The sequence below is a fragment of the Pan paniscus genome, chromosome 16 (genome assembly GCF_029289425.2).
Source record: "Pan paniscus chromosome 16, NHGRI_mPanPan1-v2.0_pri, whole genome shotgun sequence".
Taxonomy (NCBI): Eukaryota; Metazoa; Chordata; class Mammalia; order Primates; family Hominidae; genus Pan; species Pan paniscus.
The window spans coordinates 61,268,509-61,283,701 of record NC_073265.2 but is presented as its reverse complement, the minus strand read 5'-3'; the positions used below and the strand labels follow the sequence as shown (position 1 = coordinate 61,283,701).

At 36.5% G+C, this 15,193-nt stretch overlaps 1 protein-coding gene across 8 annotated transcripts in view; it reads left to right on the top strand.

Annotated features, from left to right (window-relative positions):
• The window catches only part of MYO9A (myosin IXA), a 298,032-nt gene that overhangs the window by 99,753 nt on the left and 183,086 nt on the right, over positions 1-15,193 (top strand). For 5 of the 8 annotated variants that reach the window (XM_034939060.3, XM_008971875.4, XM_003818548.5 and 2 more), the window contains 3 exons: positions 1,782-1,838; positions 10,365-10,462; positions 12,838-12,964. In XM_034939060.3, the coding sequence (XP_034794951.2) occupies positions 1,782-1,838; positions 10,365-10,462; positions 12,838-12,964 (282 nt within the window). The remainder of the gene's footprint in view (positions 1-1,781; positions 1,839-10,364; positions 10,463-12,837; positions 12,965-15,193) is intronic. The other 3 variants (XM_008971877.4, XM_055098461.2, XM_063596766.1) reach the window with 1 other exon arrangement.

Here is a 15,193-nt window from a genome sequence, read left to right as displayed (position 1 = left end):
AATTTAATGCTTGAAAAATGTCTTTTTTCTAGTACTTTCTCAAACCTAGGAATGGATTAGCTAGCATTTTCATATATGTACTCTACAAATTTAGGTGATGCAGTTCTCAGATTTGAGGATGATTACCATGCTCATATAAATGTTAAAAGCTCAGATAATATATGTGCTTTTTGTTTTCTGTGAGATTCTTTGGGAAAATAATAATAAACTGTTTATTGATATTTCTACTCTATTAAAAAAATGCTTTACTTTTACTAAAGTGATTTACCTTTTACAACCCCCAGGATATTAAATGTTACTAATGATTAATTCTTGTCCTTTGCAAGGGGTTACTTGAAACCTAATTTGCATGTTTTGAAGTCTCATACACATACGTCTTTGCATGATACTATGACACTGACTTAGAGTATGATTATTTTTATAATTTAATGAACAGTCTTAAATATTCAGTATGAAGGTCATCAAAGGCAAATGACTTAGAGAATTTGGATCTTTCCTCAAAACTCAAAATTCATCCCTAAACTTCCACATTGAGGAGTAATTCTTACTTTTCATTACATTGACTTTACTAATTTTATTATTTCTCATAATAACAGAAATTTTACAACCAGCACTAATGGAATTAGTAAAACAAACAATAGATCATTTAAATAATAGATTGTCTCCCCTTATTTTTCCATTGTTGGAGGCAAGATGTAATGTCTACGGAAATAAATCCCTTTATGACCATTAAAAAAATCCTTACAAAGCTTTTGTAAACAAATTGACACTTTGATGATGGTTCAGATAGCAGTATATATTTAGGGTTATGAAAGTTACATCTTTGGCTGAGTGCAGTGGCTCACACCTGTAATCCCAGTACTTTGGTAAGCTGAGGCAGTTGAATCACCTGAGGTCAGGAGTTCGAGACCAGCCTGGCCAACATTGTGAAACCTTGTCTCTGCTAAAAACACAAAAAAATTAGCTAGGTATGGTGAGGCATGCCTGTAATCTCAGCTGCTTGGGAGGCCGAGGCACGAGAATCACTTCAACCCGGGAGGCAGAGGTTGCAGTGAGCCAAGATTGTGCCACCGCACTCCAGCCTGGGCGACAGAGCGAGACTCCGTCTCAAAAAAAAGAAAAAAAGAAAGTTATACCTTTGGCTTTCTCCAAGTTAATACACTGTGTTGTATTAACTGTTATTTCTTAATTTTGAAACTACCTATATTAATATAAACTAATGACTCTGTATTAATATATTGAGAATTCCAAGTTATTTAAAGTATCCATTTCTGATATAATATTATTAATTTTTACACATAGAATTAAGTAGCTTTTCAAAAATATTTGCTAATTCAGCTTCTGAGTTTTTTCCTCCCCAGTTTAAACTATTTGCATTATATTTGGGTGATTAAAGATTTTCTTTTTTATAAAGTAATATTCTCTCATAAATGAGCTGATAGTTGTTAGTATTAGAGAAGTCTGGAATTTTGCTGTTCTTTCAGATCTTTTTGTAATTAATGACCATAATATCTTCCTGTCATAATGTCAATATTCATAGGATATGGGACTCAGTTTATATAAATAACAGTCACTGGAGCCCATGGTATATATGCGTTCCGTAGTATAGTATACAGTCTCCCAGCATGTGAATATTTACTTCATTATTTCTTGTTTTATGCTGCTATGCAAAATAACTTTTCAATGGAGAGCAGCAGTACTACTTGCACACCACATCTAAGAGATCATTAGAAAAGTATAATAACCATTACTTCTACCTAACTAATCTGCCTTACTTTCAGATAACAAAGAAACCCCTCAGACAGAGCTGGGATGATTATTGCTATGACTCTGAGCCGGTCAGTACAAGTACCTAAATATTCTGTGTTTCTGTCAAAGGGTCCTCACATTGCGCATTTGCGTCCATCTGAAGATTTAGAATGCAAATCAGCTGAAATACAAAGAATCCTAGGAAGGAAGATAAACCAATGTTTCATTTGTTTTGAATGATTGATTTATATCTGTATAGTTTGTTGATTTAAAACCAGTTAATTTACTTTTTTTTTGGCTATTTTCTGGTCATTAAGACTTAGTCCACATTCAATATTTATTTCGACAAACATTAAATTAATTATATTCCTGATTCTTCAGCATTGCTGTGGATTTGTATGAACTATAGTTTTTTTCCCTTTTATTTTTTAAAATTATTTTTTAGTAGTTTCATTACCTACATACTACGAGTACTAATTATTATTTATTTCAAAAAATTGCATTCTTTATGTTTTATATATCAACAGTCTTTACACATAATGAATGCATGTATATTTTTCTTTGATTTTTTTTCCCAGTAGCCAGAGTCTGTAGCCTTAATAAAATTGTCCAAAAATAAGTATTGAAATTCCTATAAATAAGGGTTTTTTTTAATATTTATTTTTTGTGACAGAGTCTCGCTCTTTTACTGGAGTACAGTGACATGATCTTGGCTCCCTGCAACCTCCATCTCCTGGGTTCTAGTGATTCTCATGCCTCAGCCTCCCAAGTAGCTGGGATTACAGGCGTGCGCCACCATGCCCGGTTGATTTTTCTATTTTTAGTAGAGATGGGGTTTTGCCATATTGGCCAGGCTGGTCTTGAACTCATGGCCTCAAGTGATCTGCCCACCTTGGCCTCCCAAAGTGCTGGGATTACAGATATGAGCCACTATGCCCAGCCTATTTTATGTTGTAAATTGAGTGATTTAAGGGGATGTATGATGTAATATAAAGTGAATAGGTACATTTTGCTTTAATTTTTTAAAAATTATATTACTATATTTTAATAAGTATATTTTAAAATTAAAGACAGAGTCTCACTATGTTGTCCAGGCTGGTCTTGAACCTCTGACCTCAAGTGATTCTCTTGCCTTGGCCTGTCAAAGTGCTGGGATTATAGGCATGAGCCACCATGCCCCGCTAAATTTAGCTTTATTTGTTATATTTTATGACAAGTTTGTAACCATAAAGAATACAAAAATTTTTTTCTTAAGTTTTCAATTAAGTTACTTGTAAAAAGGCTGAAAACACATACTAATCTTCCTATGTCTATTAATTAATGAATTTATTAAATATTCTTTCTGAAAACATTTCTTAGTCCTTGCTTTAAAGAACCACAACTTTGATTCTCACAGCATGTTTATAAACTTTACTAATTGCATAACTAGCTTATTTCACAGGTGAGAATGATCAGTATACATGAATAATAATTTTTTTAGAGAAATTTTAATTGTATTACTATTACATAACCAAGTAATTTTGGAGTTTAGATTTAACATTTTGGGGAAAAAAACACTTGACATATAAATTTATAGATTCTGATACATTTTAACAAAAAATTTAAGTTGTTTTGCCATTCTTAAGAAGCTTCCCCTTTTCCTTTTTCACGTACTACACCAAGTGACCATGCCTCATTGGAAAGCAGGTAGGGGACTGCAAACACATACTGCAAATAGAAGACTTGATCATCTGTTCTGAGCTTACAGTGAAGTTGTGAACTGATCTGCTACTTTTCAGAGATAGTCTAAGTAATACTTAAGAATTTGGGGGCCGAGAGTAGTGGCTCATGCCTGTAATTCAACACTTCTGGAAGCTGAGGTGGGAGAATTGCTTGAGACTGGGAGTTTGAGACTAGCTTGAGCAACAAGGCAATACCCTATCTCTACAAAAATTTAAGCCAGGTATAGTGATACATGCCTGTAGTTCCAGCTACTCAGGAGGCTGAGGCAGGCAGATTGCTTGAGCCCAGGAGGTTGAGGCTACAGCGAGACAAGATCACACCATTACACTCCAGCGTGGGTGACACAGCAAGACTCAATTTCAAAAAAAAAAAGGATTTGGGCTCTGAAGCAGAATGACCTAACATAAATATTGGCTGGCTTATTTTCCAGTTTCATTTATTTTAGGGGTTAATAATGGTCTTTAAGTTTTGTGAGTCTTAAAGTTGTGCATGTAAAGAACTTGATAGAGTATATAATCCTTAGTAAGTGCATAGTGAATGTTGTTGCCACCATTGAAGTCATCATTACCCATCTTTCCCTTTAGAAGAACTTTGTAGCCATAATCTCCTCTTCCCTTAATCATACTTTCATCACCATTATCCGTTTATTGTGTCTTGAAATCTATTATAGTTTGAAATTTAATTTCTGATTGTTTTTCTTACGTTAATTAATAAAAGCAAGCAGTCTGAGGATCTTTTATTCTTTCCTGTTAGCTCTTCCTCATAATATATTTGGGGACAAACTAAACTTTGTTTCCCTGTGAGTTATTAGAACTTATGTGACTAGCATCATAGGTAGAGAGGATTGTTTGAGGACTTTTCTGTTGTACTACATTACTTATGTATTTCGTGGAATTGTATAAATGGTCCCAAGGAGACCTATAGTTAGAAAATTGCTTTTTACAAGGTACCTGTTGTTGCCCTTGTGTGGTGATTTAGTTCCATTTAAGGGTTATCCTATTAAATAAGCACAAACAGCAGTGTTGCATGGGAGAGAGCAGAGGATTTGGAACTACATAGATTTTGGATTGGCCAGCCCTGTTATTTATAAGATTTTTTTTTTAAGCTTTGGAAAGTTATTTAACCTGTGAATTTATTTTCTCTTCCGTAAATGTATATATAAGTATCTCCTTGTGTTCTGAGGTTTTAGTAACTCATGGTGACTGACATGTAGAAGAATATTTAATAAGTGTTAATTTCCCCTCTTCAAGTGGTAATAATCTATTAAATATCTTTCTATTTTTATTATTATTAACATCTCAGCCTTTGTTTCCTCAGTTATAAAATATGGAGAATGAATTAAATACTGGTAATATGTTGGCTGATGTCTGCCATTGTACCTTAAAGCTGATCTGAGGCTGGGCGCGGTGGCTCACACCTGTAATCCCAGCACTTTGGGAGGCTGAGGTGGGCGGATCACGAGGTCAGGAGATTGAGACCATCCTGGCTAACACGGTGAAACCCCGTCTCTACTAAAAAATACAAAAAATTAGCTGGATGTGGTGGCGGGCGCCTGTAGTCCCAGCTACTCAGGGGGCTGAGGCAGGAGAATGGCCTGAACCCGGGAGGCGGAGTTTGCAGCGAGCCGAGATCACGCCACTGCACTCCATCCTGGGCGACAGAGCGAGACTCCGTCTCAAAAAAAAAAAAACCTGATCTGAGTAACTTCAATGTAAAGGGTCGGTCAGCCTCACCAAATTCTTTTATTTATCTGAGCCTTGAATTTTAGGGTCCAACTATTAGGTAGGGTTTTAATGGTCATTGCCATAAGTGATAGTCTCAGGACACTGTTGGTTCCACCATGCTGCAAAGGGATTTGACCTGTATTATTCTGTGGAGACAAAGCTCCAACTTTGGTCACTACTACCTTTACAGGAATCCAAACATCTATAAATCTGTGGAAGCTCGTTTCCTACGAGGTAGACCTCCTATAGTGCTTTCAGAGATCATGATGCAACTTGGGCAAGATACCCTGAAACCATAATGTTTTCATCTACTCTGTTTTAAGTATTTTTGCAGTATAAAGATTCCTACTGCCAAAACCCATCTGTCAGTTTGTAAGTTTGTGGTCACACCCTTAAACATGTCTTTCTGGCTTTATTCCTTACCCTCTGCCGGTCTAGTATAAGGTCTCTGCATACTCCACAACTTTCTCTGCATATATTTTTCTGTTTAAAAAGCACTTCACATCTGGCCAGGTGCGGTGGGTCACGCTTGTAATCCCAGCACTTTGGGAAGCAGGTGGATCACTTGAGGTCAGGAGTTCGAGACCAGCCTGGCCAACATAGTGAAACCCTGTCTCTACCAAAAAAAAAAAAAAAATTAGCAGGGCGTGGTGATACGTGCCGGTAGTCCCAGCTACTCAGGAGGCTGAGGTGAGAGAATCACTTGATCCCAGAAGGCAGAGGTTGCAGTGAGCCAAGATCGCACCACTGCACTCCAGCGTGGGTGGACAGAGTGAAACCCTGTCTCAAAAAAATTTAAAAAAAAGCACTCAACATCCTCTTTTCTTCTCTTTTCTTTTCTTTCTTTGTTTCCTTCCTTCTTTCTTTTCTTTCTTTCTTTCTTTCCTTTCTTTCTCTCTCTTCTCTTCTTTTCTTTTCCTTTTCTTTCTTTTCTTTCTTTCATGGTGTCTCGCTCTGTCACTCAGGCTGGAGCACAGTGGCACCATATCGGCTCACTGCAACTCCCACCTTCTGGGTTCAAGCGATTCTTCTGCCTCAGCCTCTTGAGTAGCTGGGATTACAGGTGCCCGGCACCACGCCTGGCTAATTTTTGTATTTTTAGTAGAGATAGGTTTTCACCATGTTGGCCAGGCTGGTCTTGAACTCCTGACCTCAGGTGATCTGCATGCCTCAGCCTCCCAGAGTGCTGGGATTATAGGCATGAGCCACCGTGCCTGGCCACTTGTCTCTATTTCTTAAAATGGTACTTAAGAAATCATATATTTTTATAACTACCAGTGTAGAGTGCAGGACATAAACTGGAACAATTGACTTTGAAGGTTAGTAAAGATGCTGGAGATCACTTAAGAAAAAAGGAGATAAATAACATAGGCTTGGTTGGAATCCCAGCTACACTATTAACAAGCTTCACCACCATAGGAACAATTGGCCTAAATTCTGAGCCAATGCTGCTTGCTTCTTGTGTGAAAGGCAATCATAACTACCACCAGAGGTTTTATAAGGATCAAGTATAATATGGAACTGGACAGTGTCTCATGCTTGTAATCCCAGCACTTTGCAAGGCTGAGCTAGGCAGATCACTTGAGCCCAAGAGTTTAAGACCAGCCTGGGCAACATGGCAAAACACTGTCCCTCCAAAAAAATATAAAAATCAGATGGATGCTGTGGTGTAGGCCTGTAGTCCCAGTTATTCCTCAAGAGGGTGAGGTGGACCACTTGAGCCCAGGAGGCAGAGGTTGCAGTGAGCTGGGATTGTGCCACTGCACTCCAACCTCGGCAACAGAGCGAGACTCCATCTCAAAGAAAAAAGAAAAAGAGACAATTTCTTAAGTACAATTTTAAGAAATAGAGACAAGATAGAAGAAAATATCTAATTTGACTCTTCTCTTTCTCTCCCTCACACCCACACTAATTGCCTACTACATGCTAGGTTTATCCTAGGCATTTGTAAATGAGAAAGTGTGTCACCTCATAGAAAGAGCAAGGTCTGATAGCATGAAAGAGCATTTGGGTATGTTTGTTGGGGGAATGTAGTGACATGTTATCAAGTACAAACAAGAACTTATATGGAGCTGACAGAAGGATTGCCTATGTTCTTTCAGTGGAAGGGGTTGTAACAGTTGTTGGTTAGTTCCCTGCCTTATCCTTGGAACGAACCTTACCATTTCCTTGAACTCTGGCTGACCAGTATTTGGATCCTAGGGCCTGAAGGCTTTTTCCAGAACCCTGGAAGGCCTTGGCATTTGTAGGGCCCTCTAGAAGTGACTTGGGAATTAACAGCTGCCTGCTCCCTCTCCAGATGTCTTCAAACAATGACTGATGAGAGATGAGATGGTATATAAATACAGTAGCTCCCTCACCTCTGTAGGTTTTATATTGTTTCCCAGAGATAACCTTGGGATTAAACTCCATTTAACTACTTTCATAGTAGTTACCACAGACTGTTTAGTCTGTCTTCTCTTTTACTTTCTCACTTTCTCTGTGACTTGTATTTGACTCTTGGTCTGTCTCAAGATCTGCCTCCCAGGGAGCCCAAATTAAGATAAAGTCATTTCTGTTCTGGGAGATTTAATTTATCCTTAGTTTTTCTTCTACAGTTATCATCAGAGAAACAGAGAAGGGAATAAATACACATTTTTTTTTAAACTATGATTTTGATATTCACTGAGACCACTTTGGGTTTCTAAGAACATTTTATTAAGGATAAGAGCAAATACAAACATATTTCAGTGCCTCTTTCAGTGTACTTTCCCACTATTTTATATACATTAATTGTTCCATTCACTTTTGGGGAATATTAGAACACTGTTAGTTAGAAGAATCATTATTGACACATGTGGAAGCGTAGATTCCCCCTGCCTTGCCACTTGTAATAGGAAAATATTTGTTAAATCATAAAGTGAATGAACTGTTTGTGTTTTGAGACTAGGGGGAAGAGTAGCAAGAGAGCTTTTTACAAAAGGTTACTTACTATAGGTAAAAGAAGAATGTGTTTAAAAATTTATCTTAGGGCTGGGTACGGTGGCTTACTCCTGTAATCCCAGCACTTTGGGAGGCTGAGGCGGGTGGATCACCTGAGGTCAGGAGTTTGAGACCAGCCTGGCCAATGTGGTAAAACCCTGTCTCTACTAAAAAATATAAGAAAATTAGCCTGGCATGGTGGCACGCACCTGTAATCCCAGCTGCTTGAGAAGCTGAGGCAGGGGAATTGCTTGAACCCGAGAGGCAGAGGTTGCACTGAGCAGACATTGCGTCATTGCACAGCAGCTGGGCAACAAGTGCAACACTCCATCTCAAAAAAAAAAAATTATTTTAATGAGTAGGACATTGGCATGTCAGTAGAATGTCTTAAAATTGCTTATCGAAAGCAATTTTATAGTAATAAAATTAAATGCATGGGTTCTCAGAAAGAACTTTACTTGTGGTGAATTTAAATTTTTAAACTATGCATGTGTAGCTTTCCATGTAGAGAATAAAAATATTGGTAACAGCATTTCAAAACTTTATTTTAAACTTTAGATATTCATTAACTAATGCTTACAGTGCCTAAAACAGATTTTCTTGTACATGGTAAATACTTGATAAATACTTTTTATAAAATAAATGAGCACTTTCTTTATTTCTGAAAAAGGAATGTTTCATTCAATTCAATATTTATATATTATTCAATAATTCAATGACTATGTATTTACCTAAATAATGACTTGTTTTTGGCACTGACTTCGCACTGGGGATCTGCAGTTAATAAGACAATTAACAGTTCATATACTTCACCAAGTACTTGAGAGAATATTCCCTAGGAAGATAGGCATTAGAAATGTAAATGCAAATGTGAGGAGGTTTTTGAAAGTGCAAGGGACTGTGAGAACTTACAGTAAAGAGATTTATGACTCACTTATTGTTTTGAAGATTTAGAGTATGTCTACCACTGTTTGACTGTTTTAGGAACTGAAATGCAAGGATTATGCTTAAAAAGTAGTATTTATTAATCTGGTATTCCACAACAATTTTCTTTTTCTTGAGATGGTGTCATGCTGTGTTGCCCAGGCTGATCTCAAACTCCTGAGCTCAAGCAATCCTCCTATCTCAGCCTTCCAAGTAGCTGGGATTACAGGCATGTGTGACTATTCACAACTAGTTTTACTGACTCATCTGATGTGTTTTCTGAGGGTTTTTATACTTTCACATATACTTCTTTCTTTCCTTGTTTGATTACCATGTTGTCTGTTATTTCATTAGGAAATAATTACATATATAAAATATATAAATAATTATATATGTATATATCTAATGTAGATGTAACAGGCTGGGCACAGTGGCTCACGCCTGTAATTCTAGCACTTTAGGAGGCCTAGGTGGGTGGACTGCTTGAGTCCGGGAGTTCAGGACTAGCCTGGGCAATGTGGTGAAACCTTGTCTCTATTAAAAATACAAAAAACTAACCGGTCATGGTAGGACTAGCTGGGTAGTTCCAGTTGCTTGGGAGGCTGAGGTGGGAGAATCACCTGAGCCCGGGAGGTCGAAGCTGCAGTGAGCCAAGATCATGCCACTGTACTCTAGCCTGAGCAACAGGAATGAGACCCTGTCTTAAAAAAAAAAAAATAACATATCTATATAGATCTATATAAATATAGATGAGATAGATGTAACAAACTATATTACGTAAATCTGGGGTTCACTCTTCAACTAAATTATTGCCTCTTCTAAAATTTATTTTTGTGTCACTAATATCTAGTTCAGTGCCTTACATAGGGTAGGCACTTGTTAAATATTTGTTGAATAAATAATATTTGCTGGTAAAATTGAGCGCCCTTAAATGCTTTGAATTTCTGAAACCCTTTAGAACCACTCAAAATCAAACTTAGTATCAGCACACTTACTAAGTACAGCTAGCTCTTTATCTTAAGTTAACTTTTGAAATTCTAATCTTGGTGATTGTGAAAGGGAGAACAAAAGTAACTTATTGGCATTTTAGTAAGTATGTGTTTAGTTTCCATACCTGTAGTAAGATAAGAGGTCTAATGAATTTGACTAGGTCTTACTATTCTACCAGCTCTAATTTGCATTTATACATACAGGTACCTATCCTAAATTACCATATTTCTGAATGGCCCACATTATTTTAAAATATATAATCTTGATTTTTAAACTTTTATTTTAAATAAGCAGGATTGCTTCACGGTGGAAGGGGAAGATTTGAGACATGACTTTGAGCGCCTACAACTTGCCATGGAAATGGTAGGATTTCTTCCCAAGACACGAAGACAGTGAGTTTACTTGTTGTATTTTTATACCTCTAATAGAGAACACATGATATGTCTTTGAAAGATTTCTGCCGTTGACCTTTTTAAATAGTTTTCTAAGTGGTATTCCTCATCTAGTACGTCATCCATCTCGAGCATTATTTCTAATTCCTTTTTTTATCATAAATTATTTTGAGAATCTGATGAAAGCTGACACTGTTGTTATTGTAAAATGTACATCCTTAACAATTTGCATATAAATGCAGGAATTTATAGTGCCCCTGAAGCCTATCCATGGACCTTACTTAAAACTTTAGCTTTGTAACACTATTTTTATAGCTCTTCATTTTTTATATATCAGTGATCTCTAATCTTATTAAATTATGCATACTTATCAGATGCATAGTATTTAATTTTCAGTGTATTTCCTCTGTATAGTTTATATCTGTACTATTCTATTAAGTTTTTTAATTGTAAATCTAAACAATTTAAAAATATAAAAATTTGAGATAAAGATGAGATTAATTATATTTGAAACAAATTATTTAAAATTAAAGACAACCTTGGCTCTCACCAGAAAGAAATAGTTACTTATAACTTTTTTGAAGGGGAGAGTCGTGTTGATGAATATGTCAGATCTGATTATATTGTTAATTTTTTTTTTCTTTTTTTTTTTTTTGGAGACAGCGTCTCACTCTGTCACCCAGACTGGAGTGCTCACTGCAGCCTCAACCTCCCCAGGCTCAGATGATCCTCCCACCTCAACTTCCCAAGAAGTTGGGACTGCAGGCTTGTACCATCACACTCAGCTAATTTTGTTTTGTTTTTTTGCCATGTTGCCTATGCTGGTCTTGAATTCCTGGGCTCAAGTGATCTGCCTTTCTTGACCTCTCAAAGTGCTAGGATTACCAGCATGAGCCACTGCGCCCGACCTCTGTTGTTAATTTTTAACCTCATGATTGATGACCCTATACTGAGAGTAGGAGAAAATCACCTCTGCTGTTTTCTTGTTTGCTTGCACTTACATCATTGGTATGACTCTTTAATTAGCAGGCTATTTACTAGAATCTTTTTATGAGAAGTCAATTCAAATAATACAATATGTAAGTTGGCATACCAACTCAATTGGTGACATAAACTACAGTTCAATGAAAATTAGTGAATTTCTATTAAAAATCATTTTTAAAAGAGGCTCATGAATTTGTTTGTCTTTTGACTTCCATTAGTTTTTATGTTTCAGTTGATAGTTTATTCTTTAATCCAGAATAACATTATTAATTATTTTTATAATAGACTTGTATTTCCTGTGAGTCACGTGAATGATTCAAAGATTGAAAAACTTTAAATTATTTGAAAAATTAGATTTATAAGTTAGATGGTGATTCAGTACCTCTCAGATGTTCCTAAGGTAATATCTCAGGTTCCTAAAGGAATATCTTTGTTTTAGTTGGAATACTTCCTAATTTTAGGAAAACATAGTGTTAAATTTTCGTAAGCCAAATTTTGTAAGCCGTATTTATTCTAAGAAAATAACTGCACGTGACACAAAGCTGTATATATATAAGGAGACTGAGGAAGAGTTTTTCAGTGGATTGTTTAGCTGTGTTAAATGCCTCTGAGATGTCAGATAAGTCAATAACATAATATACTGTTCTTAGCTACATGGAGGTACTTGGTAACCTAAGGTTCCTGAATTAACAGGAGTTGATGGGATATATAGCATAAGTGGAGGGATTAGTTGTTGATTGGAGGGCACATACTCTTCTGACTCAGGAGGGAAATTTATGACGGAGGGTCCATATGAAGTTGTTTCACAGTAGAGGTTAATATACCCCACATGGCTTCATACTTACACACACACATACACACACACACACACACACACACACACACACACACACACACACACACACACCCATTTACCCCAAACACCATAATATGGTATGGAAAAGCATTTTAACAACATAACTAATAATAAAAAATCAGCTAGGATACTTGATTTAAAAAATACAGATTCAAGGCCTTTCCTTTGGCAATTCTGATTCAGTGTATCTGAAACAGTATAGGAAAAAAGCATTCCTGGCAGGATAAATAGCATTTAGAGAGGCATGGCCTTTTTAAAACACTGTAAACACTATGACAAATTCAGGCAATAGCAGAAGTCCCTTTGAAATGACTATATAAGAAGTGGTATACTTAAGGCCATGAAAAGCATTTTGAACAGTACCTGACATATAAGTAAACCCTCAGTAAATTTTAGTAATTATTCCCATATTGCTTATTTTCCAAAGACTAAATACTTCATATTTGCAGGTTAATTTGCTTAACTAGAATTTTAGAATGAAATGAGCTTTGGGAATGGACACAACTAAGCTATAATTTGTGTTTTATTTTCCCAGGATTTTCTCTCTTCTCTCAGCCATACTACATTTGGGTAATATCTGTTACAAAAAGAAGACATACCGGGATGACTCCATTGATATCTGTAATCCTGAAGTTCTGCCTATTGTCTCAGAATTATTAGAGGTGAGTGATTACATTTTCAGTTGTCATTTCAAATCTTTGTAACTTTTTATTTTTTATTTTGTGTATTTTGTAGGTGTAAACGGGTTAATGCTTTCTATTAATAATGCTTTTATTAGGCACTATTTTTAAATAGCATTTCCAAAAGATCTAATTTTTCCTGATACCTGCCTCAGTTTGCTATTGAGTGTGGCAGAATCTTTATAAAATTTGTGTTTTCTCCTCTGCCTCCACTTGCTCCAGACATCCATAGTCCCTAAATTTGCTGGATAGGATGAATATTTCCACACTGGACTGTAATATTCTGGGACTATGCTAATTTTTCTCTTCATATTTGAGATTTCTTCTCATACTAAGATTTTGGTTAGATTATTTTGTTTCAAGATGGGGGTATTTGAGTGGGTGGAGAAAAAACGATACTACTTTTTTTTTTTTCCTTATGGGTTGAATAGGACATAAAGGTTCTCATCTCCTACCATGCTTCTTCTTACATCAAGGGCCTTTATTACCTGATTCTTTCTTCCTGGAGTGATGATTTATCATGTTTTCTTAGCTAACTTCTCTCTTGCTTACCCCTTCTCATCTTGCCAGATTTATCCCATCAGATGGGGTGTCATTTCTTATAGGCCCTATCGTCTGGCATAGCAAGGAAATATATGTGTGTATATACTAACCTGTGTATATCCACGTATCTATACATATTTTAATATGTAATCATCTGTATCTATATAAAGGTAAACATGAGTTCATGATAATGTCTCCAACTGTAATCCATTCCCCACGTGGATCATTCTAGCCTTCTTCCCTTGCTTATCTGTGAACTCCCGCTTCAACAGTGAGAAAGCTGTCTTCTGTCCTCTGCCATCCATTTACTTATTTGTTTAATTCCAGTATACATGTATAGTGGTATCAAAATTGTTAACCTGTACCCCTCTGGGAAATTACTTTTTCAACTAGAATACAGTGCTTATGAGCAATTCCTTCTGCCTTTAATCCTGCAGACTTCACTCATTTCCAAAATTACTTAGAACAGCACCTTTTCCTTCCACCTTATTTGTTGAGGTTTCATATATTTGTCATGCATGCTGTTTTCTTGTCATGGTCTACATTCCTTCGTGGAATCCCCCAATCTCTTAAATAATTTTTAATATTTGCATACATTAAGTTCCACTCTTCATGCTATTTGGTTTTTGACAGATGCAGGAAGTCATGTGTCCACTATTATAGTATCATACAGAATAGTTTCACTGCCGTAAAAATCCCCTGTGCTTTACCTGTTCAGTCCCTCCCCCTAAACTGCTGGCAACCACTGATCTTTTTAGTAGATATATAGATTTGCCCTTTCCAGGATGTAATATAATTGAATCATGCAATATGTAGATTTTTCAGACTGATTTGTTTTACTTAGTAATACGCACTTAAGATTTATTTATGTCTGGCGGCTCATGCCTGCAATCCCAGCACATTGAGAGGCTGAGGCAGGTGAGTTGCTTGAACCCTAGGAGTTCAAGACCAGCCTGGGCAACATAGGGAGACCCCGTCTCTACTAAAAACAACAACAACAACAACAACAACAACAAAACACAAAAATTAGCTGGGCGTGGTGATGTGTACCTGTAGTCCCAGCTGCTTGGTAGGCTGAGGTGGGAGGCTTGAACCCCAGAGGCGGAGGTTGCAGTGAGCTTAGATCGTGCCACTACACTCCAGCCTGGGTAACAGAGCGAGACCCTGTCTCTAGAAACAAAAAAAAGATTCATTCATGTCTTTCTGTGACTTGATAGCTCATTTCTGTTTATTACGGGGTAATATTCCATTATATAGATGTGCTATAGTTTATTCATTTATCTGTTGAAGGACATTTTGGTTGTTTCCAGTTTTTGACAATTATGAATAGCTTGCTTTTTAAAAAAAATATTATTCATCTTCCAAATCTTGGTTCATAGGCCACTTCATGTGGTTTAACCTTAAGTGGTCTAAACTGACTCCCTAAATACAGAGCATTTGTTTCTACATAGCATAATTTAGTTTTAGAGCATAAAGTTAATTATTAGTTTGTGTCTGTTGTAAGGCTGCAGTGCTCTTTGAGAGCAATAGATACCTCTTTCTTATTTATCTAACCACCCAGCGTTTATTTTTTCTGTACGTGATTGGGCATTGCTTATTAATTTCAGTGGAATGATAACCTGGCAGAGGAAGAGGCAGGGGAAGGGAGTACCTTGAATTGGAACTAGA